The sequence below is a fragment of the Cololabis saira genome, chromosome 15, assembly GCF_033807715.1.
Source record: "Cololabis saira isolate AMF1-May2022 chromosome 15, fColSai1.1, whole genome shotgun sequence".
NCBI classification, from domain to species: domain Eukaryota; kingdom Metazoa; phylum Chordata; class Actinopteri; order Beloniformes; family Belonidae; genus Cololabis; species Cololabis saira.
In genome coordinates this window covers 18,608,719-18,630,699 of record NC_084601.1, presented here as the reverse complement: position 1 = coordinate 18,630,699, position 21,981 = coordinate 18,608,719, and the positions used below count along the sequence as shown (strand labels likewise).

General features: G+C 41.5%; 2 protein-coding genes across 4 annotated transcripts in view; one reads left to right on the top strand and one right to left on the bottom strand.

Moving 5' to 3' along the window:
- Window positions 1-25: 25 nt before the first annotated feature.
- On the bottom strand, window positions 26-3,725 carry LOC133461150 (syncoilin-like). Of its 2 annotated transcripts, XM_061741936.1 has the most exons (5): window positions 3,642-3,725; window positions 1,191-2,769; window positions 883-1,097; window positions 583-790; window positions 26-462 (listed from the first exon to the last, which is right to left on the bottom strand). In XM_061741936.1, the coding sequence occupies exons 2-5, from the start codon at window positions 2,700-2,702 to the stop codon at window positions 334-336; spliced, it is 2,064 nt and encodes a 687-aa protein (XP_061597920.1). In that variant the 5' UTR covers window positions 2,703-2,769; window positions 3,642-3,725; the 3' UTR covers window positions 26-333. The 2 variants fall into 2 exon arrangements, with proteins under 2 accessions (XP_061597920.1, XP_061597918.1); XM_061741934.1 differs by lacking the exon at window positions 3,642-3,725 and having other exon boundaries at window positions 1,191-2,929.
- An 18,084-nt stretch (window positions 3,726-21,809) lies between these two features.
- nhsl3 (NHS like 3) overlaps window positions 21,810-21,981 on the top strand; it is a 46,905-nt gene continuing 46,733 nt past the window's right edge. For both annotated transcript variants that reach the window (XM_061741005.1, XM_061741006.1), the window contains exon 1: window positions 21,810-21,910. The gene's annotated coding sequence lies outside the window, so the exon portion shown is untranslated. The remainder of the gene's footprint in view (window positions 21,911-21,981) is intronic.

Below are 21,981 nucleotides of genomic sequence, written 5' to 3'. Positions count from 1 at the left end.
AGACAAACGCATCAGTAACACTCAGTTTAAAAGCAACACCAGGCCTTTATTCATAACAAATTGCTTTTCTACCAGTTGAAGTCTACTTCATCTTTACAGACATTTCTCTTTCCTATGCAGGTTTATATTTAAAGTGCTTTTATTGGAGCTCTTTCTGTTGCAGTAAAAAAGAAAAAGATTAAATGACAATCTTTATCAGTTGGTTAAAATATATTATGTTGTGTCTTCTTTGTCAAGCTTGTCGTCCAAAATGGCAGGTCTGAAAGTAATGAAAACATCACGTTAACCATATTCTTAGAAGCTTAAAAAAAACCCAGGTATTTATCAGATGAGTTACCTGTGAAGTAGGACTAGCGTGGTCAACCTGTCTCTCAGCTCCTCCATTTCTTTGTTTTTTCTCTTCTGAATCTCCAGCTCAGTTTTCATATCTCTGCTTCTTTCCTCCAGACAATAAACGCTCTCCTGGAAGGCAGCGATACCGTCACTAACGTGGATTATCTAACCCTAATTTCTCGCATTAATTTAAAAAAGCCCTTTCTGTTCCTAAGAGACTGAACATTACTTCCAGCTCAGTTATTTTACCTTGTAGTGCCCCACGCCCTCCATCCTCTGTATGTGCTTGAGCTTAAGCTTCTCCTCCAAACAGGCCCGCTGCAGTTTCAGCTCCTGGATCTCGCCCCTCAGAGGTCCAAGCTTGGCCCTCAGCTCCCGGGCCTGTTCTTTGGCCTTCACCAGCGCACCGGCCGCTGCCTCTCTCCTCTTCAGCAATGCCAGCAAAATGGGCTCATACCTCAAAAGCAAATTACCGGGTTAACTTAGGTTGTAGCCTTAAAAAAAAACGTTTTTTAATCATAATGCAAGACCGCCTGGCAGTGATGGTACCTTTCCTCCAGTGCCTTCAGGCCACCCTGCAGGTACTGCTGGATGTCCCCACAGGAATGCCTCCTGCACTCGGTCAGCTCGTCCTGAGTGTTGGAGGTCTGACTGGACCTCTGGGCGTGAAGTTTCGCTCTCATGTCTGAAAGTTGCTGCTGTTGGGCTGACTTGAGCTGCCGGCCCTCTTCTGTCAGCTGCAGCAAGAGGGAGCTCAACCTTTCCTAAGAAATGAGAAAAAAGAGACCTGCATCTCATCAAGAAATAATGCACATGAAGTTTGGATGTTTTTTTTTTTTTCTTGATGCAAGTCTTACTTCTTCCCTTTTCCGTGATTCCACCTCTCGATGCTGGTTCGTCAGGACGGCCTGATTGTGAGCGCAGTCCCTAACCATTGCGAAGAGCCTCATCTTCAGCTTCCTCAGTTCCTCCTGCAGTCCCTGGGCCTCCAGGTTCACGCTCCACAGTTTCCTCTCCTCCTCTGCCCTTCTCTCTCTGAGGTTATGGATCTCACATCTCCTCTCCTCCCGTCTTGCCTCCTCTTCCCTCTTGAGAACCTGAAACAGCTCCACAACTTTGCAGTCAACCCACTCTTCCGTCTCTTCTTCCTCCTCGCTTCTGCCTCCTGCCTCATCCTTTGCTTTGTGTCCCCTCAGCTGCAGCACATCCGTCAGCAGCTCTTTTCTCCTTTTCTGTAACTGCCGCACCTCCTCTATGTACGTCTCCATCTGAGAACCCAAAGCCCTGAACGAGTCCGTATTAGATCCTTGATCTATGTTTCCCAGCTTGAATTGATCTTTCTCCTCAGTTGGTTGCTCAGCATCCTCTACATCACTATCAGTTACATCTCCCATTGTTTCTGTGCCTTTATAAAACATGTGTTCTGTCTTGGTTCCTTCGCAGTATATTGGATCTTGTTCCGTATTATCCACAAGCATCTGTAGCCCGGAGAACTTAAACTTTTTATAACTGATGCTCTGATCTGATTTGAAATCACTCTCTGCTGAGATACCGCCCATCTTCTCACACCTGGGGTTGTGTTGATTTCCATTTGCTGCCAAACCTTCTGTCACTCTGCTCATGCTGCCTTTCGAAGCTTTATCCCCGGCCACACAGTATTCAACCTCCATGGGATGGGTCTCCTGCTCTCCTGGCTTTTCTTGCTTTATGGGCACCAGTGTTGTACCCCTGTAATGCTGAGGATTCTTACTGATGTGCACATATTCTTGGCCTCCATCTGCTCCCCATCCCTTGGGTTCAAAGTCCATCCCAGCCTCTTCCATGCAGTTCTCCAGCATGGACAACATCCCCAGCAGCTGGCTCTCGTACTCCACCATGGATTCACTCAGCTTGCTTCCAGCCGAGGTGAGAGGCATGTCTGCCTGGGAAGGAGCTCTTGTTGTGACACTGTCCCTGTTGAGGATGGAGCCCGAGCTTTGGGCCAGTGCTGATTTCTCTTTCGTTCCATCCCTGTCAATATCTGTGTCAAGGTAATTGGTGGAGAGATAGGCTTGGGCTTCAAAACTGTGCATTGTAACCTCCTCTCTGCCCTCACCGTGACAGGACTCCCTCGTTTCAGTGTGACCTGGTGAGTAGCGGGAGCTGAAGGGAATACCTGTGAGCTCTTCACAGCTCTTCAGTAACTCGTCCATTTCATGGAGGTATGGCTTTATTGAGGCCGATTGGTTCGGCTTCGTCCCTGTGAGTCTGGGTGGGTTTTTGTTGCCCTCACTCTGTTCAGCCGGGGCTCTGTCTGGATCCCCCTCCTCCTCAGCGATGAAGAGCGGCATGACCTCAGCGGATGAAATGTCATCATCCAGGTCATTCATTGCTTCGAACCTTGTCTCGTAGCCTAATTGGAAGATGAACTCAGTCTCCTTAAGGCCCGTATTTTCCCTTGACAAAAACAGATGAACATGTTACCCCACTGGTACATGTAAATATTGGGCTGATGGCTGTAGACGTTGGCATCATGTTTCATCATTAACACTAAGTCTGCCTCACTGATGGCATGTTAAAGCAGGTGCTGAGTTAAAGTTTGGGCCAGAATTTCTTAATCTGCATGATGCCATTCGCAGATTTGCGCATGAGGAACAGAGGTTCAGCAGGGGTCATGCTTTTGACAGCTGTTCCCTTGGGCTACATGCCCAGGCACTCGCAGCTTTGGCAGTGTTCAGACACACCTTAGACAAGCACACTCATGCATTCACATAAACACTGCAACACCACCACTATAAACTCTTACAGTCAGCTTTCATCTGGTGCTCCAGCAAGTTGAAAGGACAGATTACATTAGCGAAGGCATTATAATAACATGTCACCATGCCCACTGATGGATATGGACTCTCATGTAAGTTTCCTTTTTAGGTGTATACCGAGACTTCTCAGAGACTTTCCAGAGAAAGTATTGATCAAACCGACCCAGTAGTGTCATGAGACGGATTAACTCCGGTCAAATAACAGACCTACAGTTAAGTATGTGCAGAATTAAAAAGGCAGCCTGTTTGTACGGCCCAACAAAGCTCTGGGGAAGACATGACGGTGACCAGCTGTCTTACGGAGGACAGACATTGGCGCAAAGCAGCATTCCTTTGAACGGAAACTGTGATCCACATTAGATACCTAACATAACGTTTTGTTGTCCTAACAACACAAATGAAACATCAATATTAATAATAAAACGTGGGTTTTTTTTTGTAAGTTTGACCTAATTAAACTTTTATTCTTGCAATGGTTAGCGATACATGATGGATTTGTGTCAGAATTACCATTCAAGTTTGATCTGTGTCGTTGGGACAGATTTCCTGGTCAAAATCAGACATCACTGGACTCACCTCTCTGCATTTGTTCCCGTCTCCTCGTGTTGACTCCCGGTGGATCAGAAGAAGTTACGGTTCAAACGGCAAAGCAAAGTGAGCAGCAGAGAGTGTGTGCAGATGAACTGAGAGATGGGGGGTGGATGGGTTGGGGGATAAAAACAGTTGACCCAGCCTCCTCTCTCTCTCTCAGTCACTGTACTGCTATGTGTGACCATGACTACCCCAGATCTGTTTAGGGTTATTAATAAACACTGGGTAGTGAGAAAGAGGTGCAACAGCTGGCTTTTTCAGCCTGTGAAAGTTCTCTATTTTTTTCTTTTATTAGTTGTAATGTAATGTAATTGTAGTGTAGTACTTGACACTTTCAGCGTCATTCACCTCAAATGACACCAGTGTTTCCAAAAATCCCTTTCAAGTGCTTGGAAGATGATGAATATTGGCACACAGGCATTTCTTGGTCTTTTCATCTATGACACCAGTGGGACCAGAGGAGTTACAGTAATAAGTGTAAGTACGTGTATGTTTTGTAGTGGGTTTATGATGAAAGAACGTGGCTCCAGGATTCCACCCGTGCCGCCTCATTATGAAGACATCTTTAAATAGCTGCCAGCTCTTTTATAGCCACTTCCCATGGGAGAATTGGCTTTCATCTAAACTTTTAACTCCAACTATTTGTCAGTGGACATGTCTTTTGAGTGCGAGAGAAAAAAAACTTGTAAATACCTCGGAAAGCTGAGATGGATTGACAAGAAAGTGCAGATGGAATTGATTAACTGATGATGATAAAATGATGAAGATGGTGCCATGAACGATTGTGAACATTGTTTAAAAGCAGATTTATCTATAATCAGGATAATTATTTTTAAATTATCTCTGTTTTTACTGTAAAAACTATGGTTTCAACTTTGAATACACACATATGTATATGATTATATAAGTACAGTGGGGCAAAACAGTATTTAGTCAGCCACCAATTGCTCTCCATGCTTCACAGTAGGTTTGGTGTTCTTTGGATGCAACTCAGCTTTCTTTCTCCTCCAAACATGACAAATTGTGTTTCTACCAAAAACTTCTATTTTGGTTTCATCTGACCTTATAACATTCTCCCAATCCTCTTCTGCATCATCCAAATGCTCTCTAGCAAACTTCAGACAGGCCTGGACATGTACCGGCTTCAGCAGGGACACGTCTGGTACTGCAGGATTCAGTCCCTGGCGGCGTAGTGTGTTGGTACCTTTGTTACTTTGGTCCCAGCTCTCTGCAGGTCATTCCCCGTGTGGTTCTGGGATCTTTACTCACTGTTCTTGTGATCATTTTTACCCCACAGGGTGAGATCTTGCGTGGAGCCCCAGATGGAGGGAGATTATCAGTGGTCTTGAATGTCTTCCATTTTCTAATAATTGCTCTCACAGTTGATTTCTTCACACCAAGCTGCTTAGTTATTGCAGATTCAGTCTTCCCAGCCTGGTGCAGGTCTACAATTTAGTTTCTCATGTCTTTTGACAGCTCTTTGGTCTTGGCCACAGTGGAATTTGGAGTGTGACTGTTTGAGGTTGTGTGTGTGTTTATGTATATATATATATATATATATATATATATATATATATATATATTCATATATATATATTCAGTCAGTCAGGAAAGTATTCAGAACGCTTCACTTTTCCCACATTCGTTTATGTTACAGCCCTATTGATAATAGGAATAAATTCATTTTTTTTCCTCAGAATTCTACACACCCCATAATGACAACATGAAAGAAGTTTTGTTATGATTTTTGTAAATTCATAAAAAATAAAAAACTATAAATATCACCTGTGCATAAGTATTCAGAACGTTTGCCATGAAGCTCAAAATTGAGCTCTGGTTCATTCTGTTTCCACTGATCTCTCTCAAGTTGTTTCTACAGCTTAATCGGAGTCCACCTGTGGTGAATTCAGTTGATTGGACTTGATTTGGAAAGACACACACCTGTCTATATAAGCTCTCACAGTTGGCAGTACATGTTGCAACACAAACCAAACATGAAAAAGAATTGTCTTCAGACCTCCGAAACAGGATTGTTTCAAGGCACTATCTGGGGAAGGGTACAGAAACATTTCTGCTGCTTTGAAGGTCCCAGTGAGCACTGTGGCCTGCATCATCCTTAAATGGAAGAGGTTTGGAATCACCAGGAATCTCCCTAGAGCTGGCCGTCCGCCTAAGCTGAGCAATCGGGGGAGAAGGGCCTTAGTCAGAGAGGTGACCAAGGACCCGACGGTCACTCTGTCAGAACTCCAGCGTTCCTCTGTGGAGAGAGGAGAAACTTCAACAAGGACAACCATCTCTGCAGCAATCCACCAATCAGGCTTGTATGGTAGAGTGGCCAGGCGCAAGCCCCTCCTTACTAAAAAGCACATGGCAGCCCAGCTGGAGTTTGCCAAAAGGCACCTGGAGGAATCAGACCATGAGAATAAAGATCCTCTGGTCTGATGAGACAAAGATTGAACTATTTGGCATGAATTCCACGCGTCGTGTTTGGAGGAGACCAGGCACCGCTCATCACCTGGAGAACACCATCCCTACAGTGAAGCATGGTGGTGGCAGCATCATGCTGTGGGGGTGTTTTTCATCAACAGGACCTGGGCGACTAGTCAGGATTGAGGGAAAGATGAATGCAGCCATGTACAGAGACATCTTGGATGAAAACCTGATCCAGAGTGCTGTTGACCTCAGACTAGGACGACGCTTCATCTTTCAGCAGGACAACGACCCAAAGCACACAGCCAAAATATCAAAGGAGTGGCTTCAGAACAACCATGTCAATGTCCTTGAGTGGCCCAGCCAGAGCCCAGACCTGAATCCCATCCAACATCTCTGGAGAGATCTGAAAATGGCTGTACACCGACGCTCCCCATCCAACCTGATGGAGCTTGAGAGGGTCTGTAAGGAGGAATGGGCAAAACTGCCCAAGAATAGGTGTGCCAAACTTGTAGCAACCTATTCAAAAAGACTTGAGGCTGTAATTGCTGCCAGAGGAGCTTCTACAAAGTATTAAGCAAACGTTATGAATACCTATGCTCATATGATTTCTTGTTTTTATTTTTAATAAATTTACAAAAGTCGCATCAAAACTTCTTTCATGTTGTCATTATCGGGTATTTTGTGTAGAATTCTGAGGGAAAAAAAAAAAAAGAATTTATTCCTATTGTTACAAACCTGGCTCACAGTTTGCAACAAAAGAGAGTCTCCACACACAATTCAAGGTACAAAAAGATGATTTATTTAACTAAATATACTCCCAAACGAAAGTAAAGTATGTTGTCATGTTGTGAGTGTATGCAGTGAGTGTGTGTAGGTGTAGATGTGTGTAAAACAGAATAAACAACCAAAGCAAACCCAAATTACACCATGTTGGCCATGTGGCTGTCAGCTGCTCAATCAGGGAGAGAGTGAGCAGGCTGACAACTGAGCCTTTTATACTGGTGAGACCACACCCTCAGGTGTGGCCAATAAGGTTGGACGGCCGCCCTCTTCAGCCACAAGGACAGGAACTGCTGTGAAGACACACACAAATTAGTAAGGCCGTCACACTATTATCAATAGGGCTGTAACATAAAAGAATGTGGGAAAAGTGAAGCGTTCTGAATACTTTCCGGACTGACTGTGTTTATATATATATATATATATATGTTTAATTTATTTGCACATAAAACAGAACCTGTATAAACAGTAAAAACAATGGTCAAATTAAGCATTGTGCAGGAGAGGTGGAAGCCAAAAAGGCTTATGAAAATGCCTCCCCTTTATAAAACATACGGAACAACAGCAGTAACAGCAGCAGTAGTAGCAGCTGACTTCAAAGCAAAAACACAATATAGAAATGCATAATATAAAACAGAAAAAGAGAATTTAGCATGAAAAAGAAAAACAATACTGAATTATTGAAAGATAGGAAAAATTATGAAGATGTAGGATAATTACATGAAAAGAAGTACAATTTAACAACTCCAGAAGTGTTTCTGATCTTAACTAAAGAATGATTTTTTTCAAGTGTTTTTTGAACAAAGCCAGTGAAGATATTAATGTGTAAATACACACAATTTTTTTTTTTTTTTTATGTATTAATGTTATTTATTTTTGGTTTACTTCTCATTCTTTTAATTGCACCTTGTAGGTAAACACGACGAACAGCATGTAAGAGGGTCCAGCACCACTAGATGGCACTGCAATTCATTTTTCGATAAAAAAATAACCTCCTTTCTAATTTTAATAAATCATTACATTTTCTTTACTCTTACTATTGACTAAAATTAATTAAAATGCTGGTGACCACTGACATGACCATACTGTAAATAAAAACATGTTTTAAATCATTATTTAAGATTTCTTATTGGAAAAATGATTCCCGCTATGCAATGATTGATAGACTTATCCAAGATAAATTCACAGCAAATCCCATATCGGTTTGCCTTTACTTAACCTTTCTTGCTAACTAAACTTTGCTTTCAGTCACCACCCTGTAAAATGATGATAGTGATTCCTTTGAGATTGTGATTCACTGTTTCCATGAAAACGTTATGTCCTGTCTGTTCGAGACACAATGTAATGTTGGCCTTGTTCACCCCTCTTGACCATTTCATCTCTATGATTTGGCAAGTTTAAGCTTTGGGAAAGAGACTGTAATTTATATGACGTTATGCCCAACACATTAACTGTAATGAAGCACGCCCTCAGAGCCACTGGGATCTAGAATGAGATTATGAGACTTTCCCACCCATACTTGCAATAAAACTGTCTCTTTTTTTCTCTTTTGACTTATTTTTTAAAATATTAATTTCCTAAAATCATCATTATGTGTGTGTGTGAGTGTATGTGTAGGACTATTATGAAACTAAATATTTAAGGTGTTGTAGTTGAGGACTCCATGTCTCATACAGAGAGGCCATATGCTGGACTTTTATTTGGACCGGCCTGTTACTGTCTGCTCCAATCTGCAACACTGTCCAAACTCACCAGAGAATCCTGCCAGTGTTTCCTCCTCCACCTTTCTGTTCTCTTCCCTCACCGCCCTTTTGCTGCATTACAAACAGCAGTGACATGTTGCTGAACTCATAAATTGTTTTTTTGCATCACTGTTTCCTTTTAATAAATAGATATGAACCATAAACAGTTGGAGAAGCTTATTAAATGTACTTTCTATTTCTTTTAGAACATTTCCAGCTACAAAATAAAAAAAAAAAAATCATAGAAGACCACTGACGCAGGTCACCAGGCGGTGTTATTCTCTAAAATATGTGTATTTTTCAGCACCTGTGCTGATTCATAGATGCAGTAAGCTTCTTTTTATAGCAATCATAAATGTAAAACATGTTGTATGGTCAGTTTTCTGAGAAAAATAACCTTGGGGCTTAATCTCACAGTGTCCTTGGGTGGCTCCTTTCTGCTTGTGCTTTTGTTTTTTCTCACCAAGTTCAGCCTCCAAGAATCAAAGTGTATTGTTTTTACTGCCAATGCTGCAACACGCCACAATGTACGCCTGATAAAAAAGGATGGCAGTTTTAGGGTTGATATTGGCAGGCAATCACCTGATTAGTAGAAAATCAGTTGATTAGGGTTGGATGTCATTTTTAATCACAATCATACTTTCCAGTTATGAACTGCCTACCTTAAAGGGGACATATTATGAGAAACACGTTTTTTTCTTGCTTTAACATATATAAAGTGGTCTCCCCTCAGCCTGCCAACTCAGAGAAGGAGGAAAGCAACCAAATTCTGCAGTGTCTGTACAGCCGCCCCGGATGAGCCATCCAGTGTGACGTGGCTTCTACGAGCCGTTCAGATTCTGCTCCTGTCGTGACGTCACGACAGGAGCAGAGGTTGGCTTCCTACTGCGTCGCTGCGGCCAGTTAGGACAGTCCAATAGAAAATAAAAGAAATGGAATTGATTTTGTCGCTGACGCTCGCTCGCATCGCATGCATGACACGGTGTAAAGGCTGATTCATGGTTCTGCGTTATACCAACGCGGAGCCTACAGCGTAGGGTACGCCGTAAGCTAAATAAAACAATAAATAAAACAACAAAACAAGCTACGCCGTACCATACGGCGTAGCCTATGGTGTAGGCTCTGCGTCGATTTAACGCAGAACCATAATTCAGGCTTAACTCCGCCAGCCGGAGCTTCCACCATTTTTTCATAGCGGTGTATCGTGTCATTCAGGCAGCCAATCAGCACAGTTCCTCATTATCATAGCCTCCCCGCCCACTCAGAATCCCGCATAGAGAAGGAGGTTAGAAATGGTAAAGATAAAGACATGGCCCAGAGGCTGAATTTCTAATTTATATAGAAAAAACAATCAAAAGCTTGTTTTTAAGACAATCAAGGCCTGTTTAAAATAGACATTAAATGCCATAATAGGTCCCCTTTAAAGGGATGTTCACTGCTTTTGTCTTTTGATTTTGCGCTAGAGGAGAGAACATGGTTGGCTGCACCAGGAGTTCCTTATCTCGATGAATGGACCTGAATGAACTAGGCTGAAGGCCTCCACTTCTGGTGCAACATCAACCGCCTCAGGAGGCCATGGTGGGACTAAGAGCCCTGAGATAGTACACCAGTACTGGGTTGTCAAAGTCATAGCTGTGAACGAGTTTCACCCCGAGTTCTTTAAAGCCATAGTTGGTTCACACGCCTGTGTGACATCACATATGGGTTAGAGTCAGCACCTCTGGACCCGGGAGCTTCCTGAAGTGGAGGAGTTGATGAAAGGGGGGTAGAATGGAGCACTTATAAGGACTTGGCCATGTGACGAGGGGCTCACTTTTGAATCTCTAAATTCACTCTTTGTCATGCTCTGCACAATACGTGATTATCTCAGCACTGCTAAGAGTGACCTGAAGACTGAGAGCTTATCTTGTGTTTGTTTTTGATGAGTGTTTCTGTCATGATGACAGTCTTCTTACTGTCATCAGACACCTTTGCTTCTGCAAGCTGACTTTTTGGGATCAGAGTATCTCTTCACATATATATGTGAAGAAAGAAGAGCTGAACCATATATAGGATATATTTTATATATATATATATATATATATATATATATATATAAACGTATATGTATATATTTAGATGAGTACTCTGTACTTTTAAAAGTCACAGAATAGCTGAATTTCTTCACAAAATGTTTTGATTTACTTAGTTAACTCTTATCGGAGAGGGCTCAAATCAAAATGCAGGGAACTTTCCAGCAGCTTTTGTCTTGAAAGCTGCTTTCATCAAACAGTATTTGGATGAAGACCAGTTTTTTTTTATTGCATCAGCCTTTTGTGACAGTTATTTAGCTCAGTGTATCAGTTTGCACAAACACAGCTACTTCCCATGAAGAAACACTGAAGATAAGAACAGCTGATAAGGAGAGACAAGTTGAAAAAGATGAGATAGTACTGTACTTATTCACTTTGTCATAATCCGACTGCTGTGTTCTGTCATGAGTGAGACTGAATCTTTTTTTTTTTTTTTCTTAGATGTGCTCAAGCTGTTATTTGTTTCCTCGCAGGACTCGGAACAAGCTTGCATACGTTTTGCATTTGCTGCATACCTTTCAATAACCCAATTCATCTCTGAAAAAGATGTGAAGGAAAAATAGAATAGAAAAAAATGAATAATGGAAATGTTTTCCTGTTTTAAACTGTGCTAATAAGTACAGATCACTCAAATGGTTGACTATATTTGTGAAGTCTGAAACGTCTCCCATTTTGATCTCTTGACGTATATATTATGTTAAAAATCTATACATCTTCTGAAGAGGTTCAGAAAAAATGTTGTGGCTTAATTGGTTTTTTAAGAGAATTTATGAACTTATATTAAATATCCATCAGCAGCTGAAAGTGAGTAATGTACTTCACCAAAAATCTTAGCCATACTTTGTTGTACTTGGTTGTAGTTAATACTTCTTCCCAAACGACACATTTTTCCTTTCCTTTCTTTTTGAATAGGTTTCACCTCCCTTACCACTTTTAGCACAGATGTTCATAAGAAATACACTGAAACTTGTCTAAATTCAAGCGTGGAAAGCTTATATTTAAGGTCAGTGTCCACATGGATGAGTGTCCCTGCTTAATCAAGGACGTTTTTTTCATGTCACGCTCTCAAAAGCCTGATTTCACAAATACGTCCTTTATCAGATTCAGGAAAGGTTTCACTAGAGAGAATCACTGGTGTGTTTTCAACCCTCTTAATTAGATGTTGTGTTCAGAGTCGGCACTGTTTTTTTAGTAGAGAAGTGACAGAGGTCACCTCAGTTTTTCCTGTCTGTGATGTCAGTCAGCGACCCCCAGGAGAGAATGAAAACAACGAATAGTTCAACAAGGGAAAGCAAGAGACAAAGAAAGACAGAAAGAGGGATAGTTGGACGAGATGGTTGGAAAGCTGTGGCCTGTTTTTGTCCTACCCCAAACAGCCCAGCCGTGACCACACCCTCCCAGGAATTCCTGCTGCAAAAATATTTCATGTCCAGTTTTCAAAGGAGCAGTTACAAAAACATATTTAACGTTTTCTCACATCAAAAACCTTCATGTTACAACATGGGATACGCACGACATTTGCACTACATCACTGCATTTGCTGAACAATGAAGAGGCGGATGTAACTGATAATGACTGTTTTATCTATAATGGATTTTGTACGCTGTTGAGGCTCAGACACATAAAATAACAAATGTCATGGGACAGGATAGCTGAAAAGAAAATAGGACAATTGCAGACTTTGGTAAAAAAAAAAAGCCAAAACAATGTCTTTTCCTATAACTTCAATATATTACTCGGTGGTTTTTGAGTCAATTGTATGCAGAAGTCTGTGTTTCTTTTCTGTACATGTTTATGAATCGCTGGCCAGATGGCCGTCCACACGGCCAGTGTGCTTTGGCTCAGACCGGCCCGGATTCTCAGAAATACTTGACTGCCCAATGTGAAAACAGTTGGATTCTGTCTGACAGACACACAACTTATTCTTGCTCTTGCTGTCTCTTACTGATTTATCTTTTACCAGACACCCGTCACGAGTAACGTCTAGACATGCCCCACTGATGTGTGTGTGTATATTTATATATATATATGCTTTATGTCCAACAAGGGTCATTTGAGCCCACATAGGTCAGCCTCAACACTCAACAAGCCCAGACACAGATCAGCCTATGAAACTGCTGTATCCGAGGCACGGGGGAATCCTTACCACCCTCTCTTCTACTCTAAGATCTAGGATCAGCAATAACATTCAGCTTCTTAACTGTCTCAAAGCGCATATATGCAATAAAACGTGTGCTTTGCGGCAGTTTCAAAGGAGCTGTTGTCATCACGCTGAAAGCTAAATGGTCAAGATGAGCGATGAAGATGAATGAATTATACCTCTGTCTTCTAAAGTGAACTCCGTAGGTGTAGCGATTTCAAATATAGTTTTTAGCTGACGGCTACCGAGAAATGATTGTCCTTCGACCAGATTGTCTCTGTCACCTGGCTATTTCACTAAATAGCTCTCCAGAGGGACAATAAAGCAAACAACTCGTTAACACCCTTTCAGCTGGTTCAGCCCTTCTTACTTCATATTTTTCCTCCTCGCCACCTTATTTATATCTGTCAAGGCAGGTTAAAAGGGATAGTGAGGGGCTGCATCCACTGAGGGGGGGCGGGCAAAAGCATGTCTGAACAGGAACAACGCAGTGGTGGGGCCAGATAAATGCTTTTTACTTCCTTTACCACCACTATTGTGATGGAATGGAGTGATCATCAGACTTCCTAAATGTATTGTATTCTTTTAATTTTTACCCTCTGATAACCAACCCTTCCCGGATAACTAAGACATCAGCCTCACTCATTGATAACATCTTGATTAATTCAATTGATTGTGATATCACCCCAGGCCTGCTGTTGTGTGATGCCTCAGACCATCTTCCAGTCTTCCAAATTATACGTACTTATGGATTTCCAAAGATCAAATCTGATACTTATAAACGAATGAAATATCGTAAAATTACCACAAAGAGTATGGAATCCTTTAAGTTAGTCATCAGTTCCATCTCATGGGATGAGGTTCTAAGGTCGGACGATGTCAATGAAGCCTATCACTCATTTTTAACACTCATGAATGTGGCTATAGAGGCATCTTTCCCTCTGATAAATATGAATTCTAACAAAAAATCCTCCAAGGGGAAGCCCTGGATCACAGAAGATCTGAAGAAATTCTCTCGAAAAAAAAACAAACTCTATAGAAAATCAATCATAAATCCTTCTCCTACTAATATAGAAATCTATAAGCAATACAGAAATCGATTTACAGCTTTAGTAAGGAAAACTAAGAAAAAATATTATGCTGATAAATTTAATATTGCCTCAAATGACCCCAAGTCAACATGGAACCTCATTAACCACCTATTAAATCGTAGGAAATCACCTCTAGCCACACCTACAGAGATGAAGGGGAAGGAAGGCACTCTTTTCAACCCAAATGAAGTGGCTGATGGGTTCAATGATTTCTTTGTTAATGTTGGTTTCAATCTGGCATCTTGTATCAAGGCAGCTGATGGGAATCCCTGTGGCCTAATTAAAGGGCAGTTTCCCCCACTCTTAAACCTGGATCCCCCGAATCCTCAGGAAGTCCATAGTATTATCATGGCATTAAAGAACTCGGCGGCTGGGCATGATGGCATTAAGTCTGCCCTCATCAAAGAGACCATTGATTTTATACTACCACCTCTTACCCATATCTTTTCATTATCCTTTCAATCTGGAATCATTCCCCAGGAATTAAAAATTGCAAAAGTCGTCCCGATTTTTAAATCGGGTGACACTAATGAATTCGGAAATTATCGACCAATATCTATTCTTCCCTGTATATCTAAAATTTTGGAAAAGCTGGTCTTTCATAGAATATCTCAACATTTTGAAATTAACAATATATTATATAAACACCAATATGGTTTCCGAAAAAAATATTCCACAGAACATGCACTCCTCCAGCTTGTAAATAATATTTCCAACGCTCTTGATGATAAAAAATTTGCCTTAGGAATTTTCCTGGATTTAAGTAAAGCTTTCGATACGGTAGATCACAACATTCTTATCTCTAAGCTCTACAGGTATGGTGTGGCGGGAACCGCCCTTAACTGGTTCAAAAACTATCTGACCAATCGAGAACAATTTGTCCATCTTAATGACTTTTCTTCTAAAAAATCTAAAATCTTGTTTGGTGTACCCCAAGGCTCAATCTTGGGCCCTTTGCTATTCTTAATTTATATCAATGATATGCCTATGATGTGTAAAACATTTCTTCCTGTCCTGTTCGCAGATGACACTAATCTCATCGCTGTTCATGAGGATTTTCCCACTCTGATTAAATGTGCAAATGATGAACTTTCTTCAATTGCCCACTGGTTCCAACTTAACAAACTGACCCTCAATGCCAATAAATGCAACTTCAATGTCTTTTGTAACATTAATAAGTTCTATCCCAAGGAGTTAGCCAAAATTCTAATAAATGGTAATGAAATCCTTCAAGTCAATTCAACCAAATTTCTGGGGGTTATTCTAGATGAACACCTCAACTGGTGTAATCATATTGATCTCGTCTCCAAAAGATCCATGAAGATGCTAGGCATTTTGAGGAAAGTCCTCCCTTTAATTCATTCCTCAGCTTACTTAACCCTATATTATAGTTTCTTGTTCCCTCATTTAAATTATTGTAACATTGTTTGGGCAGCTAATTATCCGACTCATCTAAGAAAACTACTCTTATTGCAGAAGAGGTTTCTGAGATTGATCTCCCACTCCTCTAGATATGCGCCATCAGCGCCTCTTTTTCTAAAGTATCGGCTCTTACCTATTGATAAGGTGAATGCCTATCAAACATGCCTTTTTATTCATAAGTTTATATACAGGAAACAAGATCTGCCTATTACTTTTCACAATTTCTTTATTCTGACAACAGACTTTCACTCATATCAAACAAGGTTTAGTAACAATAGCTTATCTATACCGTCCTCCCGAACCTCAAGTCACCAATTCAACATTACTTATAGAGGCCCCAAGCTCTGGTCTGACTTAAACTCTTCACTGAGGTCCACCTCCTCCCAATGCATTTTCAAAAAAAACCTAAAGGAATTTTTACTTTCCACAGGAACCTAATTTACTTTCTCTACTCGACCTTTAATTTTATCGACCTTTAATTATATATTCTTTCTCATTGTACTGCTTTTGTCACATTTTTTGTTCTTTCTTTGTGTCTTTTACTATTAGTTGTTTCAAGTACTTGAATTCCTGTTGCTATTGATCTTTGTCTTTTGTTGTTGTTTAGCTCATGCATGCTGTCTGCTTGTCCTTTGTTTTGTTTTTTTGACAGGGGTGGAACCTTGTATAAGTTCGCTATAGAACTTCGTTCCCTCCTTGCGCAGTGCTTTATGCATCTAATTGTGCTAAATTAATAAACTCTAAACTCTAAGCCTTAAGTTTCTAAACATATATTTATTTTATACAAAACTATGACCATTATTCTTGTTTAACCCCCATGGTACAGCTGCTTGTCTCCACTGAGACATTCTGTTGAGACTCAGTTCATGGATGGAGTTTCTGAGATCATCAGAATTTTATGGCATCATTAGGAAATTGATCAGTGATAGCGAGTACTCCTGACCAAGAAACAGCTCCAAACCATGCCACTACCACCACTATTCACAGAGGTGATGCAGTATTTCTCCACACCAAAAGCTTCTCGTCATGTAAAACTTAGCGAACTGCAGATGGGCAGAACTGCTCTGTTGGAGGTCCGTGACTTTCTCCTGGCAGCCCAGCTTTCTGAACCACCGTTGTTCAGTGATCTCCTTGTGGTGGGCTCCCGACTGTTTCCCTAGTTTCCTCGCAGACCGCAGAGACCATGACGTGTCTTGTTCTTGGAGTGATCTTTGTCAATCACTCCAGAGGAAGATGACAATGGTGTTGGATTTTTATTTCTACACAATGTCTTTGATAATTGATCTGTGGAATCCAAACTGTTAATAGACTATTTGTACCTTTTCTAGCTTGATGAGACTCACCAACTCATTTTCTGAGGCTTTCTCTTTTGTTTGTGCCAGGATGCATTTCCACAAACTTGTATTATAAAGATGCATGTTTGATGAAAAAACACTCTCACACCTGATTTTCAGTTCATTAACTCAGTACTGAGTAATATTCCCCCTCAAATTTATTGGCACTTCCAGATTTCCAGATACTTTTCCCTCTTACTGATGTGTTATTTTTTCTACATACATGCATTATAACATTCTTGTTTCATTAGTTTGTTTATTTAAGATTGATTTAGAAACTATATGATGTTTAAAATGAGAAATATAGAACAATCTAAAGGTTTTACAAACTTTTAAGCTTCAGCCATTTCCTTTTTCCCCACCCCCTTTTCAACCAGATCCCACTGCCAATAATATTTCCTCTCTTCTACTCGTGTATAGTTGGTTCATGAGACAACGCTGTCTCTGTTGCACATAGGAATCCTCTTTGTGTGTTGCAGAGTTGAGTTTCAACCTGGAACTCCTCCTCAGTCTTTAAAACTGTTACTGCATGCCACATTTATCTCACTGTTCCTGTTCATTTTGTACCTTCCTCACCTTCTCCGACCTCCATTCTCTCAGGTCTTTGATGTCATAAAGAACAGATGGTGAAATTAATTTATGTTCTGCTTTTCACTGGTTCATAAGCATCTGGATATCTAAGGCCATATCCACATTAGATCAGAGCAGTTGAGCTGTAAACTTCAGCATGTTGGTGCTTTTTTTTGTGATGTAGTTTCATTGTTGTTTGGTTGTATTTGAGAAGTGAACGGAGGGAAGCACTCGGTGCAGAAAGAATGTGTCTGTCTCAGGACAAAAGCAGTTTGGGAATGATAATGCTGGTTGGAGAGAACTGGGCTTAACCCAGCCGGCAGTATGGATTTCCTGCCTGCAGTCTCCTTTCAATCACATCAAGCACTCTCTCACTTACATACAGGCCACTCACTCACCCATGCTTCATATTGCTCTCATTACTGTGGCTGTGCTACTGGATGGTATCTGTTAGGGACTGTTGGGATGCTGTTGTTTTTATATCAGCTGTAGTTTGTTCTCCTTTGTGTGTTTTTGGATGTTAAGCATAAAATACAAGCTACTTACCTGTAGTGTCTCCCATTTAGTAGATATGTACAATTTTGCTAAAAGTTAAGATTTCAAAGCAAAATGTGACTGTTGGTAGATTTAATAATTTAATAGTCACTGGGAGCTTCTATCATGGAACTTTTTATAATTGAAATTAATGCAAAATTTGACACTTTTCCAGCCAACATATGTATATGGCACCAATCTCAGATATGAAGGAAAAATGCTGAACATGGGACTCCATAGGGGATTGTCCACTGGTTTCCATATTGGCCTCATGTGAATTGCCCACTTGAATTTACTTATGTTGTTGACCCTGGCAGGATATTTATTTATTTAAATCTAGATTGAACCGACCATGGCCTTAAAAGACTAATCACAATGGGTGCAGTATAGGTGCACAAAGCGAGTTGGTTTACCCTTGAAAAGATAAAAATGGCACAGTCTACTATGGCATAAATTCAACGCCAAACATACTGTGACTCAAAAGCCCAAATCTGTAACAAAGAAACCAAAATCTCTAACGGAGAGAGTGCAATCATTTTTCTCAGTAACATTTCTTTTTTTTACTATTATTTGTGAAACCATCCCCGTTCCCGAACCGTCTTTCTCGTATTACCAGCACAAACTTCCTCCAATCTTATCAGGTGAGGCAGCGTTCAGTTATTCTGCTCCTCACCGCTGGAACAAACTTCCTGTAGACCTGAGGTCTGCTCCAACTGTCAGCTCCTTTAAATCAGGCCTAAAAACATTACTGTTTACTGAAGCTACTCTTAAATTAAATACTTACCTGCTGTACTCTACTGCCCTTACTTTTTAACAACTTGTGCTTTTTATTATTTTACCTCTTTTCTTATAATTGTATTTATTATTTACTGTTTAAAGGTATATTCTGTAATGTTGGAGAGCTAGCAAGATTGAAAGTGGCACCTCCTCTAAGCCCCGCCCCCTCCTCCCCCTCCCGTCAGCGCTCCGTCCAAAGCCACGCCCCCACAAACTTTGGGGAACGCGCATTTGCAGGAGTCAAGTTTTCCAGGACATTTTGGACAGCACATTTTCAACAAAACTACCCCATGTCTCATTCACCTGTAAGCGAGGCCGGTTTTAGGGGGGGGCAGGGGTGGGCTGTGCCCACCCAAACGTGCGTCCTGCCCACCCAATCAAAGTTATGGGGATCCTTTATGCTTTTATCATTTTATTTTTTTATAAATATAAAAAAATATCACAGAATATCTGTACCGTTTCTGATTGGGTGGGCACTGCGCATCAGTTTAAGACACAACAATGAACGCATACCGCAAAAGTTGTGTCTCGGCGGAGGGACCCGACGTCCCAGCAAACTGAGCACAACACAGAAGTGTTCAGAACAGCACACAGAGCACACACTGAAGGCTAATTTATGGTTCCGCGTTACACCAACACAGAATGGTGTGCGTCGCTGCGTACCCAACGCCGTAGGCTATGGCGTAGCCGTGGCAACAGAGCCTGCACAGCACCGCAGCGCACCGCCACCCGCACCGGCGCTCTCTGCACTCGCCGGGATGGAGACGCCTCGAGGGGTTTGCCAGAACAGCACACAGAGCACACACTGAAGGCTGATTTATGGCAGACCCCTCGTTTCTTGTTTTCTGTGCCATTCTTCAGCAAACGTGACTCGAGTGTGTGAAGTTTTCCGGCAAGATTTTCGACGTGACGAGTGCGCACATGGGACACAGCCCCCCTGTTTGTCCCGTGGGCGGGACTTAAAATGAAGGCATCTGATTGGTTCTTTCCCCCTTGCCAATCCTCTGGTCCTCTGACCAATCCGTGCCATTCGGTGCACAAAAAACAGATTGGTCAGAGTTTTTACATATTTAAAGCTGTCAGAGACGTCAGATTTTTTTCTTTCCTTTTTCTGAACACATTATTTACTGGCTACTCTCAGGATGGAAGGACCATTTCACCCAGTATAACAATAAATGTTCTGTTTATGATTACAGACTATACCTTTAACTGTGTCTTGCTGCTTAATGTTGATGTAAAGCACTATGAATTACCTTGTGTTGAATTGTGCTATACAAATAAACTTGGCTTGCCTTATCAACAAGCACATTAATTTGATAACTAAGGATTGTACCAAAAACACCTGTTAGGAAATGGGACACAGAGAGGAAAAGAGTAAGGAGTATTGGTAATACATTCCTTAGTAGACTCATAGTGTTTTGGTGGTCAATGATTTAATTTTTTTTTTGCCTCATAAAGTACAAACAGGCAGTACACACATTCGCACAGGGACTCCAAAACTCCCTTCGGTTGTTTTTTCTTGCATTGCCATGGAAACGTTAAACATTTCAGTCTGTTCAGCTTGAGTGAAACTACACTATGACTCATTTTAACCCCTCCCAGGACACCAGAAGATACAGTATGGATCCCTCGACCTCTCCTTCTCCCTTTGTGCCTCACACACACTTACTCTCAAAGCGAGGCTCAACCTCATCACGCACAGACATCAAGAGTGACCTCACGTTCAAAGCTGAGAGCCAAGAAGTCTGATATTTGGAAAATGTCCGTCAACTTTTAATTATTTTAGATGAGAGCAGAAGGGAATCTGTCACTTGATCAAAAAAAGAAGAAAAAGGACATAATGGACTGTGTTTTAAATATTAATTCCCAGGGTACTCATTCACTCTTGACTGAAGATTTTCCATTGTTTCCTCATGAGGTATCACAGAAGCTTGCTGACTAATGCTGAGAGTGTACGACGAGCTCGAGGGATGACTGGCTACAGCATATGAGAACCATATGTTGCGTGGCTTTTTTCTTCTTTTTTCCCAGAGGCTAACTGACGCCAACATCCTCAGGTCATCTGCTAGAAATAGCTCAGGAATCCCAATAGACAGGTAATTTGGCTGGCTCGTGTCAGAAACTAAACAATGACCCACAACTTACTGGCGATAGATGATGCAGACAAAGAGCTTAATCGTATATTACGATGCTGATCACATGCACCTTTCACAAATGTATGCCATTTATATTATGATACTGTTTAGTTGTATATAATACATTTAGTAAAGTTCCTTGTTGCAAACTGGTTATATTGTTGCCTACAGTCACCGTCTGTCCTCGGCCTGCTACCCTCAGGCTGTGACGCTTTCTCCTCCACCAGTTTCTCCCTTCATACCCCAGCAGGTCTCCTCTGTATTCATGCCAGGAAAACCACGGTCCCAGTAAAGATAAACACATTCATATGAACGCCACCCTCTGCTAACAAGTGTCTACCCCCGGTCTCCCGCTTCCCACCCAGCACTGTCGGCGCGTCTTGTTCCTCCCCAATAGTGTGATTGCAAACCCAATTTAGTTTTCAGTGGCAAATCATATCCTGAGCACGACCTACAGGTAACTGCCACCTTGTGACTTACCTCTCTACCTAATAGTGTGTGTATGTCACTTTTACAAGGAGTGTCAGCTTTCCACCTGGCTGCAGAGTATCAGGGGAGAACCAGCTCCCTCTTATCTCCAAAAGGAAACATTTCTGGACTGATCAGTGCTTTGCAACAAAGCTGGATTCACTTTGTTTTCTTGCGAAACAATATGACGTGTCTCTTCTGCATTCTTTCCATCTTTATATTGGATATAGAATAATCTGTCTCTTGGTACCAGATCCAAGCTGTGCATCTGTCTTCCCTAGCTGCCATGATTGGGACCCAGGGGTCCCCCTCTGGAGGGACATTGGGATGAATGCATCTGATCCCCAGAAAAGAAGCAAATACCGGAGAAAATACAGATGTCCAACCGCGGAATGAACAAACTGCAAATAATCTGTGCAGCGGCTCAGTCCTGAAGCTAAAATGCTACAACCCAGCTGTTTGGAATGTGAAGAGAAGCAGCCGTCGCTGGGGAGGTAACTCTGAACAGCAGTGGAAGAGGGTGGAGGAGAGGCTGGCTCTCATGGAGAGGGAGGGACTGGCTGCTCAGAGAGCATGGAGCTTCATTCACTCTGCAAAACACACACACACAGACACACACTTATGCTCTGCAAAGCTGTTCTCATGCTCAGAAAAAGAGGGGAGCAGAGGAGAGGACAGCAGGCTTGCTGAGTAAGTTATATACGGTTATGTCTTTCCTGTTTCACAGCTTGTTTTGTTTGCAGCATTATGTCGCGGACGGC